Source organism: Polyodon spathula, chromosome 20, assembly GCF_017654505.1.
Source record: "Polyodon spathula isolate WHYD16114869_AA chromosome 20, ASM1765450v1, whole genome shotgun sequence".
NCBI classification, from domain to species: domain Eukaryota; kingdom Metazoa; phylum Chordata; class Actinopteri; order Acipenseriformes; family Polyodontidae; genus Polyodon; species Polyodon spathula.
In genome coordinates, this window is record NC_054553.1 from 16071369 (window position 1) to 16096373 (window position 25005).

The 25005-nt window shown below is 41.4% G+C and overlaps 2 protein-coding genes across 12 annotated transcripts in view; one reads left to right on the forward strand and one right to left on the reverse strand.

The window, feature by feature from the left end:
• Positions 1 to 25005, forward strand: part of LOC121295490 (plastin-3) — a 513951-nt gene that overhangs the window by 214309 nt on the left and 274637 nt on the right. The gene's annotated exons all lie outside the window — the stretch shown is intronic.
• The window catches only part of klhl13 (kelch-like family member 13), a 172726-nt gene that overhangs the window by 36440 nt on the left and 111281 nt on the right, over positions 1 to 25005 (reverse strand). For 9 of the 11 annotated variants that reach the window (XM_041220160.1, XM_041220159.1, XM_041220166.1 and 6 more), the window contains one exon: positions 10478 to 10619. In XM_041220160.1, coding sequence (XP_041076094.1) covers positions 10478 to 10619 — 142 coding nt within the window. Of the gene's footprint in view, positions 1 to 10477; positions 10620 to 10813; positions 11307 to 19444; positions 19678 to 25005 lie in introns of those variants that run through there. The other 2 variants (XM_041220161.1, XM_041220168.1) reach the window with 2 other exon arrangements.

The following is a 25005-nucleotide window of genomic DNA, read 5'->3' on the forward strand; positions in this document are numbered from 1 at the left end:
TGTCCTCTGTTTTCTGATTAAAGCAATTCAAGATGCAATTTCTCCTTTCTGCTTCGAAACTGCTCTGTACTTTTCCACGCCTGTACTTCTCCCACTCGCTGTCGCTTCCACTCGCTGTCGCTGGGAAGACTGCCTCGTTTAACTGCGTTGTTCTGCTGTGCTGTTGGCTCCTCCCCTCGCCCGTGGCTGCTGTACTGCCTCGCAGTGCAACAGCATACTCTACTGGTTTAGGGCGTGTTGTTTGAGTGAGTTGTTTGCATTGGATCTATCCAATCACATTAACCTGCAGTTACATGATGCAGTATGCGTCACATGTTTTTCTTGGTGTCCACGCCTGTGCGTCTGGTTTTACTGGCGCAGTGTCATGATGGCTGGTGTTGTTTACAAGCCTATCGCTAAAAAGCAAAAAAGACAAGTGCAAGTACCGAACGCAGGGGGGGTGGGGGGGGTGGGGTCCTGCATCCACTGAATTGGTTGGAAGTGCAAGGCAAAGCTTTGGCAAGTTATACAGATGTGGACATCAATTAGAAACAATCCCAAAACTCGGTTACTCGAAGGTATCTGGCATTCTCTAATAAAGTCCATATATGCAACATGTTCGTTGTCATGTTATTTGTTCCATGCAGGAATTTATTTTATCAGTACCGAGTCAAAAAAAAGAAAACATGCCTATTCGGGCATGTTGTTTGAACCGAGGTAGCTGTGCTTGTACCTGTAGTGCTGATTTAACTTGGAAACAACCAACACAGGAATACTTTTTTGTCTGCACTGACTTTCCAGTATGTTTTCTGAAAGCTGTTTGTTTTACATTCTGTTTAGCAGCCTCTGTAGTAGCTTTTTATTTAATCTGTGATTCTGAAGTTATAGTGATCAATCATATTTTCTTTAAGTCACATTACAAGATGTGCAAAACAATTACCTCCATCTGCATGTACAGTTTCTTTGGGAAATGTCTTGACACGATCCTCAGCCAAAATATACTTTGCTTGTTTTGCTTTGTCGTCTATTTTTGGTATTTTCCGTCTAATGCTGAAAACTAGATTTTAGCAAGCTAAATCAAAACTATGCAGCAATGACTTTGTCCCAGGTGCTACGTACAGTACAACAGGTCATAGACAAGCCAGTACAGTACAGCACTGATAGGCTGATTAAAACATCACTGGCATTTGAAATGTAAGCGCTTTGGAGTATTTATTTTTTTTAATTATATTTCTCTAAGTTTTTGTTTTTGCCTAAGTGCAATGCACACAGGAAGTCGAAGGAAAAAAAAGCCTATCTACAGAAGAAAGAACACAGTTTGCGTCGCTTGCGTTGTGCAGTAGTTCATGAGGTTTCTTTCCTCCCCTCACCAACTGAGTGTGTCCTGATTTTTCACTCTTGCTATCTGGTCACCCTAATTGCAAAGTGTGTATTGTCATTCATCTGAGCTATGTTCATGACATCAGTGACACATATCCTAGTTTTTAAACCACATTGCAGCATCTACCTCATGAACACATTCTATCTAAAGCCTTGTGTTGAAGGAATGATCCACTAAACGGATTCTGTCTATGCCCTTGAGTGCAGCCTTGTACTTATGAAATGTTACCGCAAGCTGTACTACAATGAGAAGATACCAAGCACTTTCAGACACAGTGTTTCTGGGGTGCTGTGGGCAAACACAACTACTGATTTTGCAAGCCAGCATTTGAATTTCAGCAAATATAAATAATTCCATCTTGCTTATGTAATGGTAGAAGTTATGGTTATTCAGCAAGAGAACTTGCAGCAGTGTACCAGGTGACATTAAAACTGCAGGTGGTGAGGGTCACTTTTAAAACAGTACATTTCTACCAACACTAACAGTTACCGTGTACCAGTGGCAACAATAAAAACAAAAACAAAGAAACCAAAATAGTTTGCTGACTGTAGAGATTGCAAACAGATGTAAAACCTCAAATTGGAACAAATCGGATATTATGGATTGCTATACAGTACATCCTCGCTATAACGAACCTGTTGGGGTCCAAGCCTTTTGTTCGTTATATCGAGGGGTTCGTTATAGCGAAAGGACAATCAAAATGAATGATAAACTGCTAAAGTTAATGATATGAGATCGTGAATACAAGTAGAACTACATGTACCTGTTCGTCTGATGTATGCAGTACTCTGCCTTTGCTTTATCCTGTTCGTTAAAGAATTAAAAAGCAGTACAGAAAGCAGAAATCCTAAATTGAACTTATTCAAAATCAATCTGACACGAATTGTCAAAGTGCACCAAATCTTAATCCAACATGCAAGAATCAACTGCGCTTTTATTCCAAATCATCCAGACATGAAGAGTTCCATCAGATCCTCAAGTTTATTTTTCTTTAATCAATTTTGCTTTGCCTCATCATTGCTGAACAAGCCAAAAAAGTGCTTTTTGACAACCTATTTTCACAGAGATATGCCTCCGTTACTATTTTCAAATGATCAATATAGTTTCCAGCTTTGTTGCAACATAAAATTATTTTTGTTTTGGATTTATAGTTACACAGTGCATGTTTTTTATTAAGACAAAACAGCTGACTTCACTGCGGAGGTGGTGTCCCGGGCATACGGACCAGTAAGTTGACAGTGTGGGTTTATATGATTTAAAAAAAAAATTATAATTTTTTTTTTTTTTATTTGGGGTGGGTGTACTGTATTTATGTAGGCTTTTCTCCGTACAATTCTGGGCTTGTTGTCTTGTATCATACTTTTTTTTTTTTTTTTTGGAGAAGTGAGAACATTGTGATCATACAGTTCATAATACATTCCCACTTAATGAAATATTGAAGTGAGGTTTTCTAGAGTCTGTCTTTTCTTAACCTGCAAGGGCACTCAAACCTCGTACTGACGCTTTGCGCAGCACTACAAGCAGAGACAAGGCGGAGTTACATTCGTTCCTCGTACTGACGCTTTGCACAGCACTACAAGCAGAGACAAGGCGGAGTTACATTCATTCCTCGTACTGATGCTTTGCACAGCACTACAAGCAGAGACAAGGCGGAGTTACATTTGTTCCTCGTACTGACGCTTTGCACAGCATTACAAGCGGAGACAAGGCGGAGTTACATTCGTTCCTCGTAGTGACGCTTTGCACAGCACTACAAGCAGAGACAAGGCGGAGTTACATTTATTGATTGGAAAGTAATCTGGAAACTAATAGCATAAAAACAACTTCCCAAGCTCCATTCACTGTGCATTGTATGATCCTGGATTCAGTCAGTCAAATAAAATAAAAAAAAAAATCATTTTCTAGGCTAATTATCGTATTAAAAGTAATCCACTTTTAAAAAAGTTTTATCCAGGACCTTAATATTAATTTTGCTGGGCAGTTATTACGACTCAAAGTCAGAACTACAGCGGCATGTTGTGCTGTGTGAATATCCCATACCGGCACATATTTTTTGATGGCTCTGGACCACCTCGCGAGGCAGTTCAGAGACGGCACAGACCCGTGGGTTCTGAAGCACCTCGCGAGGCAGTTCAGAGACGGCACAGACCCATGGGCTCTGAAGCACCTTGCGAGGCAGTTCAGAGACAGCATAGACCCTTGTGAAGAACTATGCCGGCACTGAAGCACTATGGGAGGCGTGTATTAAAAGGCAACGCCCCACATGACTATATATCAGATGTACATATAAAAATGTATCACTGTGTTGGAGTTCCCTTACCCAAGTCAAGCATTCAAACGACCATCCTTTATGCAAAGCAAATCGTTAGGTTATTATCATAACCCTGGTTCTCTCAAATAGAAATATTAACCATCACTAATGGGTTATTCCCCTTTAAGAACCCAAGAACTGAAGCATATACGCCAACAAACTCTCACGAGAGTGCATGACACAGCGAGAGTTGCCCCGACAAAAGCACACTGCGGCCATTTGCAAATTCTCTTTTACTTTTCAGTCTTGTGGCTCCACAGAGACCGCGAAGACCGATGGTTAATATTTCTATTTCATTGAACCAGGGTTACGATAATAACTTAACGTTCTCGAACAAATACGAAATATGAACCACCACTAATGGTTAAGTATACCCAATCTGTCAGGACAGGAACAAGACTCCTCTGAGCTAATGGTGCGAGCTGTCTTAAGGTAACTAGGTTACCCACCTGTCAATCCGTGGTTCAGGGGACGGCCTCTGAAGCAGCCCTCAGCACCCATGATCCAAATTCAGGATCCAGCGCATCCACGATGTTCATCCTGTAAAACCTTGTGAATGTATGGGGAGTCGCCCATACTGCTGCATTGCATATGTCCGTGACAGATACGCCTTATAACATCGCCCAAGAAGTGGCCTGCTCCCTAGTGGAATGGTCAGTTATCTTCTCCGTGCAGAGGCAACTTGGAAATTTGATATGCCATCTTCACGGACTCCGTTAGCCACCAAGATAGGCGCGGTTTGGACAGATCCTGCCCTTGCTCCGATTGGCGCCAACCTTTTGTCTTCTCCACATAGTACGCCAGTGCCCTCACCGGGCACAGTGTGTGGAGCATCCTGTCTCTGTCAGATTGGAAAGGAGATAGGGTGAAAGGCCTCCAACTCCACCGACACCGACTGACACGAAAAAACGATATTGTCTTTGGTAAAAATGAAGAGTTTGTCTGGAGTGTCACTCGTGACCTCCCTTGTGTAAAAAACAAACAAGCTTTAGCCACGGATAGGGCCTGTAGCTCACTTACTCGCTTTGCGGAAGTGACAGCTACCAAAAAAGCTGTTTTAAAAGACAAGAATTTGAGCTCTGCAGACTGCATGGGCTCAAAAAGTGGTTTTGCGAGTGCATTCAGCACGACACTCAACCGCCAGTGGGGAACAACGTCCCTTTTCAGGGGACAAAGCCTCCTAGCCCCTTTCGGAAACTGTCCCGCCAGGAAATGTACTCCTGGGGAGACAGAGTCAATCTTAACATGGCAAACAGAAATAGCTGTCAGGTAATCTTTTAAAGTAGAAGGGCTCTTCCCTTCATCCAACAGCTCTTGTCAATCACCCTATCAGACAGACAGAGACAGCTCAAATGCAACCGCTCAGGGGCCAAACCCAGAGCTGCAGGCTCAATGGGTCATGGTGTCAGAGACTGCTCTGTGCCTGACTGAACAGCTTGTGGCGACCGGGCAATTCCCATGGTTGTCCACACAGGAGCTGTATCAATGAGGTAAACCAGGCTCTCTTGGGCCAGTGAGATGCTACTAGTAGGACCATGGCCCTGTCCTGTCTGATCTTCTCCAGACACAGCGGTAGCAGTGCTAAAGGCGGGAACGCATACAGTGGTCATGCTGGCCACTGGTGAGCCAGTGCATCGATCCAGACACCCTTCGTTTCTCTTTATGTAGAAACGCAGGGTGCAATGAGTCAAAGAGATCGATCTCCACTGTCCCAAACCGCTCCCATATGAGGCTCACTAACTCGGGATGGAGTCTCCAATCTATACCGTCCTGAACCTGCCTCAAAAGGAGTTCCGCCGCTGTGTTTACCACTCCTGGTAGACGAATCGCTCTGAGTGAGAGGAGGTGGGTGTGTGCCCAGAGCAGAAGCCTGATGACCACCCTGTTCAGACTGAGCGACCTCGTACCACCTTGGTGGTAGATGTAACCCACCACTGTTGTGTTGTCCATCCGGACAAGTACATGTCTCCCCTTGATCTCCTCCAGAAAGAACTGAAGGGTTAGAAACACCGCTTGCAGTTCCAGAAGATTTATGTGCCGGTCCCGCCAAAGGGGATGCCACACCCCTTGTGCACCCCGACCATTCCACACTCCACCCCAACCGTGATTGGAGGCATCGGTGGTGATCACTTCTCTTCTTGTGACTGTTCCCAGCCTGACGCCTAAGCGCAGGTTGGTTGGTTGTTTCCACCAAGAGAGAATCTGGAGACAGTATCTGGACACTGTCACTAAGTGGTTGCGGTTCAGCATTAGGTGAGGGACCATCCTGTTGAACCAAACCTGTAGGGGCCGCATATGTAGAAGGCCCAGGGGAAGGGAGAAGCTGCGGCCATCAAGCCCAGAAGTTTCTGGAATGTCACCACTGGTAAAGCTCTGCCAAACCGGAATAGGTCTAGAAAGGCCGACATGCTTGTCACCCTGTCATCCGACAGAGCAGCTGTCATGGAGCGACAGTCCAGACTCAGAACCAAGTAGCCCACTACTGGGTTGGCTTCAACTGACTTTTCGCATGATTCACTTTCAGACCTAGTCTGAAGAGGTGATCAGTGATGCGTTGCGTGTGTTGTCGTGCCTGACCTAGCAACTCCACACAAATGAGCCATTTGTCCAGGTAGTTTTGAACTCTGATACCCTCGAGTCTCAGAGTGGCCAGAGCAGCGTCCATGCATTTCGTAAAAAAGCGTGGCGTTATGGACAGGCCAAATGGCAGTACACCAAACTCGTAGCCTTTTCCTTGAGAGGCGAACCGAAGGTACTTCCGGTGCCTTGGTTTTATGGAAACGTGGAAATAGGCGTCCTGGAAGTCCACTGTCGTGAACCAGTCGCTTGGCCTGATGAACTGCGACAGGCGTCGCAGGGTCGACATCTTGAACCACCTGCGGCTCAGGTACAGGTTGACCTGTCTTAGATCGAGGAATCGGTCTGAGGCTGCCGTCCCGTTTGGGCACCAGAAAGTATTTTGAGTAGAACCCTCCAACCATGTAGGAGGGTGGTAAGATGCAAATAGCCTGCTTGTGCAGGAGGGTTCCTAGCTCCCGAGTCAGTGAGTCGTTGGCTAGGGGGCCCTTGGCCAGCGTCTGGACCATGCCCCGAAAGGGGGGTGCTCCATGACTGAATTGTAAGGAGTATCCCCGACGTATAGTGGTGAGCACCAAAGAATCATGGGTGCATTGGTCCCAGGAGTCCAGACAGTCCCTGGAGAAGGGGCCCTGGGCCTGTGGCAGCAATATCCTAGGGCTGCTGCTTCAACTTTGGCACCTGCGGTTTCTTGCCAGGCGTGTTGCGCTGAAACCACTTGTCCCAACCACATCCTCGGCCCGACGTACCAGCAACTGCTGGAAGATCCCATGGACCACCCTGAGGCTGCCACTGTGGCAGGGGTGGTGGTCGCTGATACCACTGCCTCTTAGGTGGTGGTACAGGCTTAGGGGCAAGGTCATCAAACACCATTGTTGCCTCCCTTGCCACCTTGGACCGAAGCAACATATCATCCACCGCAGGGCCGAAAGTATGCTTTAGTGTAATGGGCGTGTCAAGCAGAGCAGCCTTGTTACCCTCAGTCAGCCTGGCTTGAGCCACAGCTGACGCCGTGCTGCTACCAATCCTGCAATGCTCTGCCCTGTTGCTTGGCTTAGTAACTTCGCCAGCCGTAGCAACATGCGAGATATTAACTGCAGCTCATCCATCTGATCAGAGGTGAGTCCCACCTCACCTAAATGTGGCTCTGGTAAGCCACCAGGCCCATAATGTAGTTGCCCAAATGCGCAACAAAGGTGTCAGCAGAGTAGGCTTTCCTTAGAAGGACTACCGTGACCCTACATTGCTTGTTCAGGCAAGGCATCCTTGGACAGTAATGCCAGGTTCACTAGCTGCGCCAAGGCTGGTATAGTTGACGAGGTAAGCTCCTACCAGAAATCCGGTCTGGATGGGCGGGGCTTCTGGAATCTCCTTACGCTCAAACACTGAACATCTCTCACCCTTTGCGCTCGGCCATGGCACCCTAATTCTTCACTGGCTCAACGCATCAAGGGTATAAGCTCCCCATGTAACAGAGGTAGGAGCAGCGAATCCGATGCCGCTTGTTCCTCTAACACAAACCCCTCTTGCTCCTCCGCTTCTTCCAAAGCAAGGACAGAGAGCGCATCCTCCATGTCCCCCCCTACCGACCCATATGGAGGGGGGAGGGAGGGGAATGGGGAGTCACCGTGTGTGACGGAACAGGTGCTTGTGTCGCCATAAGCGCAGCAGGTGCCTGTACTGGCAAGACCGGTCCTGCAACAACTGGGTCACAGTTGACTGCTGTTGCTGGAACGTCTCGCACATACTACGCCAGTGGTCTGATGACCTTGACCTGTGCCTCCTCTTCTTACTCCTTGGGGGGGGAAGGAGAAGAAACAGGAGGAGAGGAAGAGGATGAGGAGGAGGAAATGGGGCTTCTCCTGTGTACTTTCCTAGAGGCAGGCTCCCTGGAGCTACCTGCCCTGGCACTGCGCTCTGCAGACTGGGGCCTCTGGCTATGTTCTTTAGAACGGCGCTCTCTAGAATGACGTTCCCTAGGGCTGTCAGAACTGCGCTCCCTAGAGCACCCCCTACAACTACCAGTCTCCGCAGAAGGTAGTTGCACAGGAGTGATAGAGCAATCACTCGACTGGCGCATAAGCCTGGTTCATAGGGATCGCTTGCTGAAAGCAGCACACTGTGTGCAAAAGGCAAGGTCTACCAGAGCTCGCTCTGCGTGTTCCTAGCCTAAGCAGCGCACACATTTCTCATGGCCATCAGCTGCTGGCAGCTTGGCATCACAATTAACACAACTGTGAAACACAGTGCTTATTGCCTATGTAATAGGCTGAGCTATGTTCTGTATCTAGCCTGGTACCTGACTTGGTATCTACAGACTAGTAAACACTAGTCTGGGTACCTAATATCTAGTACAACTGGTACCAAAAGCAAACAAGCTTGGTACCAATTTCGGTGTTGACAGCAATACGTTGGTGCCAGCAACCTGGTACTGAAGTAGTTTAGGTACTGAGTATGAATACTACAGGTCCCGAAACTAATTGAAAACGGCTTGCTAGTACCGTTTGTACTGTAAAGTCCGCGTTTTTTGGTTTTTTTTAACAAGACGTCGGTACAGGACGTTAATACCCACCTGACAGCCCCTGTACCGAGGTATACCGTCGGTACAGAGAGGCCAGGTACAGTACGCGTTATGTATCTCGTCAATATAGAGTCAGTACCGAGTACCTACTGTAAGGTTGCGTCCACTCTGGTACCGAGGTACAAAGAAGAAGACGTCAACCTTGTGCTGAAGCACAACAGTAGCAAGGCAATCCCACAAAAGCAGGAGATCTCACGAAAAGATGCATGCCAGCTAACTGTACAGTCAGAAGACTGTGTAACTCTAGAATGAGCAGTACGAATACTACACTCAATCACAGTTACCAGCTATCTCCAGCCAAAGATGTAATACAACCGTAAGAGAGTCCTATGAGCCCACAGAACTCGATCCCTTTTTTTGCAAAACAAAGAAAAACAAGGGAAGGGAGTAAACAGTAAGGTAGCAGCACTGAATATACAAGATAAAGAAACTATCCCAGTACTATATTTTTATTTACTATTTTTAATTCTGGAACAGAGCCCTGTCCAGATGACAGTATTTCACTGCAAGAGTGAGCAAGACTCAGGGGATGGCGAATGCAAGCCGCAGGCACCCGCTGGAGCATGGCTGATCGGGTTAACCAGCTCACAGCAGCAGTTTTTTTATCGACATATCGACTGAAGGAAAAAACACGGTTATAAAACAGAAACCTGTAAAAAACTGTTTAATAAGGCACAAATCGAGCAAGTAAAGAAAACTCAGATGCTTTCACTCTTAGTGAAAAAGGAAGAGAGAATTTGCAAATGGCCGCAGTGTGCTTTTGTCAGGGAAACTCTCACTGCGTCATGTACTCTCGCGAGAGTTTGTTGGCGTACATGCTTCAGTTCTTGGGTTCTTAAAGGGGAATAACCCATTAGTGATGGTTCATATTTCACATTTGTAAAAGAAACACACCATACTTTGGCTCTCTACTGTTGCCTGCACAGCTGGAATATTTCCTTTAACGATGCTGTATCATCTTCACAACAAAATGCATTATACTGTTTAAATATAAACAATATAATTATTATAATTGAAAATGAAATGCAAACAATGTTGTCCTTTAAATTCCTTTTACATGTAACACATGCGACACCAACACTCTATAGGCTACTGGATGTAATTCCCACCAAAAGAGGTGCTTCAGTTTTATTCAGCTCAGAACAAACACGAATTAGGAGAGGTCTACGTATCACAGGAAGTTTACAGGCTGACTTGGTGGGGTTGATTATTCACCTCAAAACCATTTTCAGAATAAAAAATACCCAAACCCATCTAAATTGCTCCTAATGCAGGACAGTGAGTCATAGTCAGGTTAACAAAGCTCTGCTGTTTTAAAGAAATTAAGGATTTAAAAAAAAATTCCAGGCATTGATTTTGAGACTCTGCATTAAGAGCACACTTCATTGCCACTGTGAGCCACGCTGCAATCTACTATTTACCTGCCTTCTGATCACTGTAACGAGAGGATCCTCTGAAGTAAAATAGTACACCACAATGCAAACCACTTATTCTGAATAGAAAATATCAAACAATAAGGCACACTGTTATTTCCTCCCTTCAGCTTAACTGTTGACACTGTAATTTCATTTTTGAAGCCTTTATAGCTCTGATCTGTGCTTAGCTTGTACCTTAGCAACTAAAGCAAATTTGCATTCGTCCCCTTTACCTGTAAAACAACTGAACTGTGGGTGTTGCTCGTGAAGAATCGCGTGGTGCCTGTCTTTGAAGCCTGGAGATGGGCAGACACACCCATATCGCCGCCCCCAAGAGATACTTTCATGTGCGGATCGTCCTCTTCCACCAAGGATCTGCAGACAACATGGAAAGAGCTAATTACCTGTCTGCGCATCTTTCTTCAGGTCTACATAACAATATAGTTAATGTGCAGCCTAATGCTTCAGTAATCTACTGCATGAATTCTACAGCCCCCTCCCTTTTTATACACATCAAACCGAAAAGATACAATTCTAAAATTATTTGAAAGGCAGTTACTACTGTATACCATATTTCCTATTAGGGTTGGCCATTCTCTGGCTTTCTGGCTCCGGCACCGGAGTGGCTCCAGTAGCTCAGCTCCACCGCCAATGGAAACCCCCTGTTCCAGCTCCAGAACTGATGAAAACCCCCTGCTCCAGCACAAGAGCTGATGAAAACCCCCTGCTCCAGCACAAGAGCTGATGAAAACTCCCTGCTCCAGCGCAAGAGCTGATGAAAACTCCCTGCTCCTAGCGCAAGAGCTGATGAAAACTCCCTGCTCCAGCGCAAGAGCTGATGAAAACCCCCTGCTCCAGCACAAGAGCTGATGAAAACTCCCTGCTCCAGCGCAAGAGCTGATGAAAACCCACTGCTCCAGCGCAAGAGCTGATGAAAACCCGCTGCTCCAGCGCAAGAGCTGATGAAAACTCCCTGCTCCAGCGCAAGAGCTGATGAAAACCCCCTGCTCCTAAGCTCCAGGCTGTCTCCAGAGCTCTACTCCTGATGGTGATGGAGGCAGAGGCAGCTCCAACTCCTCTCCTCATGATGGTGGGGGAAGTGATACCAGCTTTTTTAAAAAAACTGCATCTAGGAGGCGCTGGTAGTCCCGGTTCTGACATCACGTGTCACAAAGACGGCCGGAGTGGGGGACGTCAGACCGGAAACAGGAACCAGGAAATAAACAGAGAGAGAGGTGGAGTTTGGTGGAGCTGAGCGAATGGTCTCGCTCAGCATTTAAAAAATGAACAGACAGTCAGAAAATAAGACAAACAAAAACACAGGACACTGCACATTCACCAAAACAAAGAGACAAACAAAACGGACTAACACTAAACAAAACACGGTGAGCTTCTATTTTACTTAATACTTTTACAATTACCTCCATCTCCAATCCCGTTCTCCACTCACCAAACACACATGCTGCATTTATGCAGCTGTAATGAGTCTCGATAGCTAATCAATCATTCAACTGGAGTCGCGGTACAACTGCACGTGAATTAATCAATTAAGTGCAATTCCCCGTGCTCACATATTACTTTTTACTTGCATGTGAAGTGCTGTGCAATCTTCGTGCCTAAATAAATATACATTTTACACAGACCCGTTTATATCCTGTGTACCAATGACCACACACCAACATTAACACACAACATATAACACAAAATACACACAGGGGCAGGCACCTGGCCACACACGTACATAAGACTCTTCACAGGGGGTTGCCTGGGGTGATTGAACCCACAAAGAGAAGAAAGGAGGATGGGGCTGAGGTCAGTGGCTACTTAATCAAGGTGCACTCAGCACAGCTCACTTCTCTCTTTCATTAAGACTAGTATTGGAGACTTGTCGATCGAGAAGTCCTGGAGGATCAAACCTACAGTATTGCATTGTATTATTTTGTTCTGTTATGTTTTGTTTTGAACTTAAGTTTTGTACCTTGAAGTTTGCATATGAAAGTGTGATCTGTACTGTTTTGCTTTGAGCATTCTTTTTTGTTTCCGGAATTAAACCTATATATATTAAATAAACCAAACTAATATCTGAAGAAAAGGACTGTGCATTTCTTTCATCAAGAAAAAACTACTTCAGCCCTATTTGCTTTTAATTTTCATTCTATTAGCTGGTACAATATACAACCTGGTAAGACTGCAGGAGCTTCAGGCACAACGTAGGGAGATACAGTATCCTAAAAATCATGGATATTTGCTTTACATAAAAGGAAGATCGACCTGGGTAAGAGATCGAACGCCAACCCGGTGATGTATTTGTATTTACAATGTCCTATTGTAAGTGACTCTGCATATAATGCACAGTTCACAGCCTTTTATGTTGTTATTGATGTCAGCATTTGTGGTATAAACAAGGTATGTCATAAAAAACATGAGACAGTATTAACTATAACGTTATTATGTTAAGTACAACAGTATGTCATGTGAAAATGTCAAATACTGTATGTTATGGATTTTCATGACATCTTGTTTATACCACGAATTTGACAATAAAAACATATTGTATCACCTATATGTATGTCTGGGATGTTGTCTTGTAATCCACAGCCACTATAGGGCTTCAGTGCCGATACACCTCTTCACACAGGCAGTTAAGATGGGTGTGAAGAAATGGTAGTTGAACCCAGCGTCTAGGTAGATGTAATAAGCAACAAGTCCAATATATAATTGCCAATAGATTAATTTGTTACTTTATTAGGTGTTTTCTCCAAAGCAGAACAGTGAGTTCTGAGTCCAAACTACAATGCTATGAGCATAAAGTAAATTTAGGACATACACTGAATAACAGAGCAATTCTCTTGGTAAAACCCTTTAGTAGAGGGATCAAACTGCTATCCGTAATTTAAGCTATATTGAATGGCTCAAGGCAACCACCTCCTGTCATGAACTAAACAAATCTGACTCACCTAATCTTGGTATGCTTTCACATTAAGCCCTGCCCACTCAAGCATCTACCATTAGCAAGTCAATTTAATTATACATTACATAGGATTAAATAGCACTATACAAAATATACACTTTAGACCTAATCATTACATAACATTTCATGAATATGCGGGAATACATTTAGAGATTTCATTTCATAATACACCCACCCCTCGTAATATTGCTGCTCGCTATATCGCAGTCCTGGAGTTGGCTCCTCATTTTTACTGTCTAACTGCGTATACATTAGCTGCAATATACATAGGCACTTAGAATTACTGTTCATTTTACTTCATTCTGCACATCACAAACAACTTGCTGAAGCGGTTTTTATTTTAGCCAACTACTATTTTCACACAAAAATGCCCAGTCTATACTGGTGTAATACCGTCATAACCCTTTCACAGAGCCCAAAAGATTGTGCGAGTATAACTTTCAAACCTGTCAATCAACAGTGTTCTCATGGCAACAACAGACTATTCTCTTACAATCTAAAACACTGATGAGACCTAACACAAACTCACAATGCTTAATTTGTAAAGAAGTGCCGGGGCACAGCCAATGACAATAATATCGACCCTAAGAAGCTCATATTCAAAATCAAAACACATTTAGTGAAAGAGTATTGTACGTACTTGTGTTAGATGTTTACAATCAGGTATTCTACGTCATATACAAAGCAGTAGTGTATAGGACAAATAATTAAAAAAAAAAAAAAAAAAAAAAGCCTGTATACATGTTTTGTTATAGGTTTGCATTTAAATGGTTTAAAAATAAAAAAACACACTAACAACATTGGTTTGAACCATGGTCTGCACTATTATCAGCAATATGTATTCAACAGAAGCTCCTGGTAGATTACAAAAACAATTAAACTTAGGCTAGGTAGTTGTTAACGTATGTTTTTATTCTCTATTAATTAAATTATATTAATTGAAAAAGGCAAGAGAACCAGATCGTTATTTTTATTGTTTTGGTTTAATATAATATAGCAGGCTAACGTTCCTAAGGAAGTAGGCTACAATATATTCTTTTTCATTAAAAAGTTGTCGTTGTTGTTTGTTGAAATTAATCAGCTTTCATATTTTGTTGTGTGCTACTCATTTAATAAAAATAAGCAGTGTAAGAAGTTGCTTGTGTCGTTCATGACGTTTTTCAAATCAAATAAGCTTATTTGTGTATAAAAAACGACAATAGAGTTGCAGCCAGTGCCATCTTACTTAAAGGCACTCAAGCTGATATCGTAAAGTAATTTAAAGTAGGCTCTCTCTTTAGCGTGCGCAAGAACATGCAGACTTAATGAAACTGTGTTGAGATTTTAAAAAGAAAGCATTTTACGAGATTTTTAACTAGGAGGTACCGGCGTTATGACTCTGCACGCCTATGGCAAGCCATCGGGGCACTTACACATTGACACACGGCGTAAGAATGTGACCAATGAGAACCCGTATTGATCAACGCGGATCAATACTTGTGTTTCCACATTTTATTGTGTTACATCATGGAAAAATAGATTTAATTAGGAGTTTTTGCCACTGATCAACACAAAAAAGTCCATAATGTCAAAGTCAAAAATAAAATCTAGAAATTGTTCTAAATTAATTACAAATATAAAACAGAAAATAATTGCTTGGATAAGTATTCACCCCCTTTGCTATGACACACCTAAATAAGCTCTGGTGCAACCAATTGTCTTTAGAAGTCACATAATTAGATGACTGGAGTCCACCTGTGTGCAATTAAGGTGTTTCACATGATTTCAGGTTAAATACACCTGTCTCAGAGGTCCACAGTTAGTTAGTACATTTCCCAACAAAAACTACAACATGAAGACGAAGGAACATAAAGCAAATTCGGAATAAGATTTTTCAAAAGCACCAAATCAGGGGTAGGATAAGAACATTTCCAAGGCATTGAATATCCCCTGAGCACAGTGAAGTCCATTATTAAGAAATGGAGAGAATATGGCACAACTGTGAATCTGTCTAGAACAGGCCGTCCTTAAAAACTGAGTATCCGGGCAAGAAGGGCACTAGTCAGGGAGGCCACCAAGAGGCTTATGGCAACTCTAAAGGAGTTAGTGTTCCACGGCTGAGCTGGGAGACACTGTGCATATGGCAACAATAGCCCGGGTGCTTCGCAAAACTGGCCTTTATGGGAGAGGGCCAAAAGAAAGCCATTGTTGAAAAAAACTCGCATCAAATCTCGACTAGAGTTTGCCAGAAGGCATGACTCTGAGACCAAGTGGAAGAAGATTCTATGGTCTGATGAGACCAAAATAGAGCTTTTTGGCATCAATGCTAAGCACTATGTTTGGCTTAAGCATAGCACCACCCATCATCCTGAGAAAACCATCCCTACCGTGAAGCATGGTGGTGGCAGCATCATGCTATGGGGATGCTTCTCTGCGTCAGGGCCTGGAAAGCTTGTGAAGATAGAGGGCAAAATGGATGCAGCAAAGAACAGAGAAATCCTAGGGGAAAACCTGCTGAAGTCTGCAAGAGACCTGGGACTTGGGAGAAGATTCATCTTCCAGCAGTACAATGACCCCAAAAATACAGCCAAAGCCACACTGGAGTTGCTTAAAAACAAAAAGGTCAATGACCGTAGTGGCCCAGTCAAAGCCGGAACCTCAATCCAATTGAGAATATGTGGAAAGATTTGAAAATTGCTGTTCAAAGGTCCCCATCCAACTTGATGGAGCTTGAGCAATTTTGAAAATAAGAATGGGTAAAAACTGCAGTGTCTAGATGTGCAAAGCTGGTAGAGACTTATCCAAATAGACTCATGGCTGTAATTGCTGCCAAAGGTGCCTCTACCAAATATTGACTCAAGGGGGTGAATACTTATGTAATCAATTATTTTCTGTTTTGTATTTGTAATTCATTTAGAACAATTTAAGATTTTATTTTTCACTTTGACATTATGGACTTTTTTTGTGTTGATCAGTGGCAAAAACTCCTAATTAAATTAATTTTGATTCCATGTTGTAACACAACAAAATGTGGAAAAGTCCAAGGGGGGGTGAATACTATTGAGAGCCACTGTATAGGAAGGCTCTGGCATTGGCTAGATCATCTCATTTAATTGAAAAAAATAATAATAATCCTACATTTATTTTTGTTACCCTAGATAAATTAATTAATAATTCCCCTAATAGTCCTACCGTTGACATTGGCACCTCTCACAGCTGCAATGACTTCTTACATTTCTTTGAAAATAATATACAAGACATCAGAAATGAGATTCCACAGACACCTTCTATTAAGGAGGATTCCAGCACAATTTTACCAACTACACCTATTAAGAGCTACTATGGAGGCTTTTTCATTGATTACCTTACAGGAACTGATAGAGCTAGTTCAGCATATGAGCGCTACTACATGCTCTCTTGATCCTATTCCTACAAAACGATTATACGATGTTACTGATGTTACTACTACCCACATTTTAAAAATTATAAATGGTTCACTTTCCTCTGGTATAGTTCCCTCAGCACTTAAGGTAGCTGTGGTAAAGCCTACGCTTAAGAAACACAATTTGGACCCTAAAGTCCTCAATAACTATAGGCCAATCTCCAACCTACCATTCTTAGACAAGTTTCGGGAGACAGTTGTTGCAATTCAATTACAAAAATTTCTAACTCTAAATGGTATATTCGAGAAGTCACAGTCAGAGTTATGAATGATCGACTGATAAGCTCTAATGGGCTTTCCATCAGTTTTAATTCTTCTAGGGTGCTGCCTTTGATATTGTAGACCATTTCATCCTACTGAATCGTCTAAATGCACAGTGTGACTGTCCAGCCCTGTCCTATCCTGGTTCAAATCTTACATTTCTGATAGGTTTCAGTTTGTCTCTATTGGGGAGGTAAAATCGGAATTATCGGAAGTTGTCTGTGGTGTTCCACAGGGTTCCATTCTAGGTCCCTTGTTATTTTCATTATATATACTACCATTAGGTGGCATTATCCGCAGACACGGGTGAACTTCCATTCCTATGCTGATGATACCCAGCTATATTTGTCCCTAAAGCCAGAAATGTCCTCTACCTGGGTATTATTAGCCTTGCCTTACAGACATCAGCATTGGATGTCACAGAATTTTCTAATGTTAAAACAGATAAAACAAAGGTTATGCTATTGGGCTCACAGAGCCAACTAAAAGGAAATGTGGGATTACATGAGCTTCACCCTTACAGTCTTTCATCAACATTTAAAAAATTAAGAGTTAGGGGGTTGTCTTTGATCCTGATCTATCAATTGAGACTCAGATTAGGGAAGTTACTAAATCTTTTTACTATCTGAGAAATATAGCCAAATATCAACCAATTATTTCCATATCTGATGCTGAGACACTAATGCACGCCTTTGTTAAATCTAGAATTGATTACACTATGTAACACAATTTTTGTTCCTGGGTAGTAAGTGTTATTTCCTAATTGCTTATGCCTCAAAAGTATAGAAAATGGCTATTATTCCCCACAAACTTTTGTGACCAGGACAGTGAAATTTCAAAATATCACTATTTCCAATGGGAAAACGGGCAAATGTGTGTCTTTTCGTTCACATAAAGTGAAAGTTACAAAAGATTTAGAAGTATAATCGTAAATCTCGAAAAACTACTCCCTTCTAAATCTTTTGTAGTCATTTTTGTATTACTTTAGTATAATTGCATGTTAGTTTGGATTCATATGTTGTTTTTTCTCTGACTTTATGTGAACGAAAAGACACATTTGCCAGTTTTCCCGTTGGAAATAGTGATATTTTGAAATTTCACTGTCCTGGTCACAAAAGCAAAGTGTGTGGGGAATAATAGCCATTTTCTATACTTTTGAGGCATAAGTAATTAGGAAATAACACTTACTACCCAGGAACAAAAAAAAAAAAAAAAAAATTGTTACACGGTGTTATTGTAATGCACTTTTTTTTGGTACACCAAAATGTGTGGTATCCCGTTTGCATCTTGTTCCTGCTAGAATTCTGACTAAAACCAAGAAATGTACCTCTTTTTTAGCCTCTTTACACTGGGCGCCTATATTCTGTATCAGAACAAAGACCTTTGATAATGGAAAATATGTATTAATTTCATGCCTCACACAGTAGTAGCTTAGTCAAAGCAAGAGTATTTATGATTTCTAGACCTAAAAACAACCTACTTTCAGAGGTGCTTAATGATGAGCAAGCTTTTTACTGCATTTATTTAAAAACAGCAATTATTCAAAACGTAACCTTCTTTGGGTATAATGTCCTCTATGAATACAATGGGAATGAACAGGACATACATACAGTACTTCTGCTACTGGAAGACACAGCTAAATAATTCCTGCCAAATCTAAAGTACAAATTACAACTCCCTCCTAAAGAGTAAGTCTTGTTTTATCACAGTTTAATATTAATGTCAACCATGGAATATGTTCTAATTGGGAGGCAACATCATCAGTATTCGCAACGTATAACTTAATGGATGATTTGTATTGTTACAGAAGCATATGGTGCTTGAGCACACTGTAATTTTGTAAATATATGCTTACATAACAATCAGCTGTTCCAAGCTAACAGAATTCAAATGATTGTAAATGTAAATTGTGTGCACACCGATTAACCCTGATGAAATTGTGACAAATGTACCAATGCATCACAGCAGTATACGAACACAATTGTCTCTTTCTATTAGTCTGCTCAGATCAGCACTAGTACAGGTTAAGGCAATCTATTTCCTCCAACACTATTGTATGCTAATAGGACCTGCAGTCCTGGAAAGAACAGTCCTAACAGGGGTCACACCAGTCTCCCTCAATTAGAACTCGATCCAGAATTACACAGCAGTACCGTCTGAACAAAGGCAAAGTACCTGCCCTTACAAAAGGGTATGCAACGTATTAAAGACACTGTATTCACCAACTCAAATCAACTGTACAACCTTACAAAAATGCATTGAAACAGTGCATTTAAATACATAACTAACATTTTATAGAAAAAACAAACACAGTTCAATGTATTTTCAGCACAAATGAGACACACGAACAATGTACTGTAATAGAAAGTGATAGAGGACCCCAAACCCATTGCACACAAAAGAAAGACATGAAAAAGCACTCCACCTTAACATGCTTTAAATGAATGACACATTGATATTATATATATATATATATATATATATATATATATATATATATATATATATAATATATATATATATATATATATATATATAATTACTTACATGTATGCTGGGGAGAGTGGAGATGACCTACATGTTTTTAGTACAGGAACTGGGAATTTCCAGTTAGCTGGAGAGCTGCTTTTCCATTTCAGTGGCATGTTGTCACCACAGTACTACAATAACAGCAAAGAGCGTTTCCATAACAGACTTGCAGCTACTGTAAGATTTCCATCCCACACTGAACTGAACTGATGACGGATGCTTTTAAGGACAAGCTACTGATTCTGCCAATGCTCTAAGCCAATGTTTCCACTGCCTGCTTGGTAAAACAGAGCTGTGAGGTATCTCCTTTTAAAAACCCTGTCCCCTAAAGCAGTGTGATGATTCTATCACACTAACTCCACAATAGTGCCACCTTGTTAAAAAAAACACCGACTGCATTACGTGTTGAGAGAACAAAAAAAAAAAAAAAAAAAAAGACTGCACTGAGCAAGGCAGAGCACAACACAGCACAGCACAATGCAGCTTTGTTTACTACACAGAGCAAGATAAAGAAAGAAAATGAAACAAGCACTGTTACACTTAAGCTGGGACATTGTTCTTGAGCAGTAAAATTATTAACCCCTGCATGGCTAGCAATACTATGACAATGACACATTAAAAAAGGAGCATGTGATTTATAAGATTCAGACCTACCTACTCAGAACACACTTGTCATCCTCTGAACATTCTTCTTTTGAGCTACAACAATATACATGGGATAGAAATTTCAGCATAGCCTTGGGCCACAAGCCAATAAGAGATCAAGAATTTAATTCAGCAGCCAGATTCCATTTTGCTGAAGCTCCAGCCAAACAAACCATTTGTGCCATTACAGCAAGAGCTCATTTCCACAATTACAGTCCATCCCATCCATAGTGCACAGAGCCACATGTCAAGAAGTCTGAAATGATGCAACTTCCTGCATGCTGTTTCTTGGTGTTTTTGTTTATTTTCTTTGGGTTAGGATAATTTTACTTCCGTATCCTCTTCTCCAAGCATTAATTTTTATAACAGGCTGCAGTAGTGTGGATATCACTCTCTTTCTCTGCATGTAAGAAAGCATGCAGAAGGGTGCTGTTGAGAAGAAGCCCTTGTAGGGATGCTCTGAAGAATCTGATTCAGTCTCCATCAGTGCTCCGACTAAACCCCGGTGGGGAGATTCTGAAAAATCTGATTCAGTCTCCCTCAGTACTCCGAGTCCAGACAGGGGATATCCCCCTGGGACCACTGCTGCAGCTGAGCCTCGGCCCACTGACACCCAGGCCTCGATGAACGACAGAAATGAAGAAACACAGGCTTCAGCAAGATGACTGCCACATTAACAGCACTCATCTTCCACATAAATAATGAAGCGGTTCTGTGGAGCTTCCAGGAAAGATGACCCCCCACCCCTCCACCCCACAGCAAAACCTGTTAATGAAAATCTTACTGTTCCGCACGGTGGGATCAAAAGCTGGGAATAGCAGAGACTGGCAATGGTTTCCTTAGTTACTGCTAATCTGAAAGAATATGCTAGTGGTGTCTGACCCTTCAAACTACTAGATGAAGGGTACGACCGTGTTGCCCAATAAAGATTACATGGTTTTGTTTTACTTATTTGTTTACTTTACATGTCTGAGCCAAATAATCAGTTCAAAAGGGAACCAGCCCATACAAGCTGATCGAATCTGTCAAAACAGAAAATGTGACCGTTTTATATCGAAATACAAATCAACAGAAAGCAGCCACATTAGCATTTACATTTTTTGAAACTAAATATTCTGCACCAAAAAATTGGTAAGGATACAGTACTACAATTTCCTGGATTATGTACCAAATGAAACATTACTGAAACAAAAGTCTGAGACATTAAGCTTCCCATTGTTTGATGGTGGACCAGCAATATTCATTGTTCTGGTGAATATGACAAGAGGAACCATCTGCAAAGGATCTTTCTGCTTTTTTTTCATAGAACAAAGAAAAAGATGGCCTTGTTACTGTTCAATATGTTCAAAATGTCAGTCTGACATCTGACACCAATTCAAATAATATGACCATAACAGGCATCTACAATTATTTGAACAACTCACAATGTGAAATGACAGTCTGAGGTCATTTTAACTAATGTTTCCATTGTAAGAATGAAGCTCAACACTTCAGTGTAAAACCAGGACAACTGGATGAGGGTGCAACCTGAGCAGATTCCTTATTTTAAATGAAGAACAATTGTCAGGAGGAATTAAAAATAGAATCCCGGGGGTAAAGGGTCAGTATATTAAGACAGTGTCTTGATCTTCTAAAACATCCACTAGCACCTAAAAGTGATTCAGAAAAACAAACCTTTACCAGTGTCCTGCTACTTCAATGCAAAGAGGCTTCAGGGCTATCATCTGCAGTGTATGAGAAGCTGTTCACGGTCATTGATAAGCTACATATTTAGGACACCATTACCTGCAGATAAAGGTATGTGGCATAATCAAAATATTATGTATTTTACACATTCAATGATCAGATCTGAATAAACGGTGGAGTTTTATAACAATGTTTGTAATGGGAACTACTGTGTAACACTAGTCCCAAGGAGCTTTTTATTTTTACATGAAACTTATGTTTATTATAGAGCTGGTGGAAATATTCAGAAGATATTTGATTACTTCAAATGTATTTGGAGACAAACATTGGTTAAAAGGTATTCTAATGTTTCTCCTTTGTTTTGTAAGGTAGTTTAGTGGTGCACTATACCAGGTTTAATTTTTCTTTGATTCCTAACTAACAATGAGAGTATTTTACTAGCAATCTGAAAACCACTTACATTCTTACATGATACAGCTTATACACAGAGTTGTTCAAAATGAATTGGTCTTGAATAAAATTAATCTTACAGCACATATACAGCACACAGTATTGAATTTTCAATTGTGCACATGAGTGGTGATCATTCTCATGCAAATTCCACTGCACTGTATGTGCACCCTCATCTGTTATTCTTAGACCAGGTTACAAAAATATGCTCTCAGATGACAAGCACAGAATTTCCGGGCTCGTTTTACACCCTTAAAAATTAGGACTGTCTGTAGGCAACTAAAATGGTAACATGGGAGGAGATACAAGTTAAAATAAGATTGCAAGCACACTGAGCAGTTTAAATAAAAAAGTTTTAATTTAAACATGTCATAGAAACAAAACTGTACATGGAAAAACTTAAGATACTTTGCTTGTATTTATTGTATTATTCCTTTTACTCTTGTAAATGTGTTTGCAATGTCTGCTGTGCTTCCAGCACGAAAAAGCCTGAAGGGCAGTGGTCTATCTGTCCAGACCCTCGTCAGGGTGACCAATGGCACTCCACACATGAAGCGCACCATGGTGGCCAACAAGTCCATGTCAAGTGAGAATGACTGCCTCAAGCAGCCACATCATTCAGACTATGTATTCATTTAGGACAGTTACCCTGAGGTGGACAAAAATAGCTTCAGAGGCATCAGCAAGCACGAGTCAAAACTTCTGTATACACAAATGTAAAATATTTAAATTAGACATTATATTTAACCAATAGGAATTACACCAATAAATGGATTGCAGAGTGGTAAAATCTGTTCTATGTAAAAAATATGCAGTCACATGGACACACTGCACAGCACAGTGTAGAGAATCCTTTGATTGCTGTTGGTAGGCAGGACGATCTGGTTTAAAACTAAAAAACAAGACATGGTGTGTTCGAAAAAGAGCTATGGGCCCCAATTTCCACTGTGCTGTATTAAAGCATGACTTACTAAAGTCTATACATGATGCTGTTATGTATCGATGAATGGTGAAATGGGATACCCTACTGTAATAAAGGTATGTATTGTGTGCAGGAGAGTAGCGTGAAAGTAAATTAATCGTGCCTAACTAACTTGCTTGATTTTTTTGAGGATGCAACATCGATAATGGATAATTGCAAGGCATATGACATGGTTTATTTAGATTTCCAGAAAGCTTTTGACAAAGTCCCGCACAAAAGATTAATTCTCAAACTGAACGCAGTTGGGATTCAAGGAAACGCATGTACATGGATTAGGGAGTGGTTAACATGTAGAAAACAGAAAGTACTGATTAGAGGAAAAACCTCAGAATGGAGTGTGGTAACCAGCGGTGTACCACAGGGATCAGTATTATGTCCTCTGCTATTCCTAATCTACATTAATGATTTAGATTCGGGTATAGTAAGCAAACTTGTTAAATTTGCAGACGACACAAAAGTAGGAGGAGTGGCAAACACTGTTGCAGCAGCAAAGGTCATTCAAAATGATCTAGACAAGATTCAGAACTGGGCAGACACATGGCAAATGACATTTAATAGAGAAAAGTGTAAGGTACTGCACGCAGTAAAAAAATATTGAGCGAAAAAAGGCACTTTACAGAGCATTAAAAAAGGACCAAAAAGAAAGTACGCAGAAATAGTACACAGAACTGCAAACCAAACGTGGCGACCTAATTTAAGCATTCAAAATTCTAAAAGGTATTGACAGTGTCGACCCAAGGGACTTTTTCAGCCTGAAAAAAGAAACAAGGACCAGGGGTCACAAATGGAGTTTAAACAAAGGGGCATTCAGAACAGAAAATAGGAGACACTTTTTTACACAGAGAATTGTGAGGGTCTGGAATCAACTCCCCAGTAATGTTGTTGAAGCTGACACCCTGGGATCCTTCAAGAAGCTGCTTGATGAGATTTTGGGATCAATAAGCTACTAACAACCAAACGAGCAAGATGGGCCGAATGGCCTCCTCTCGTTTGTAAACTTTCTTATGTTCTTATGTTCTTATGAAAGTACAGTAAAGATAAGAATGACAGCTGCAGTACAGCAATGTGGTGAATCACGCTACTTTCACGTTGCATGTACATGCATCATACACATAGACAATCTGAACCATCATATGAATAGTGATACATATTCTATCTCGACATGGTTATCGTGATACGCACCATATTGTGACATTAACATATTACATTTAATTTACTTTCATGTGTGTCCCTTAAAAGAAGCTATTTAATTTAAATGAAGAAGCCCTTTCAACACATCTTAAACGCACACCTCTGTGTAAAACCATTTTGAAAAATACAAGAATAAATAAATGCAAGTAAAATGAAAAAAAAAAACAGGTTCAAAGAAAAGCATTTGAAATAAACAATATAGCATATTAATATTTCTTCTTGTCTGTATTAGTAATGTTAGTCAAAGACAGACCATGATACAGTACAGCCACCAATACTGTATAACAAGACTGAAAAGCTGCCTCCATGAACAAGCCAGGAAGTTGTGCAGTAACTAGCACTTATCCACAAATCTCTGGACAAAGCAAGCATGCCCCACACAGCCTACACACTGAAGACCTGCTTTAGATTACAAGAGAGACAGGCACCCCACAGTATGGTTTTATAAAAACAACACTGGTTTATTTTTATATTCATATTCAATATTTAAACCGACAGTTATTGTGCCACTAGATACATTGCTGTATATACCACGTGTTTCTAGGCCTATCAAAGCTGATAAGGCAATGTTTTACTTCTTGAAATGCCTAATTCATAATTATCTGTATTTTGAGTTGCCTTGAGG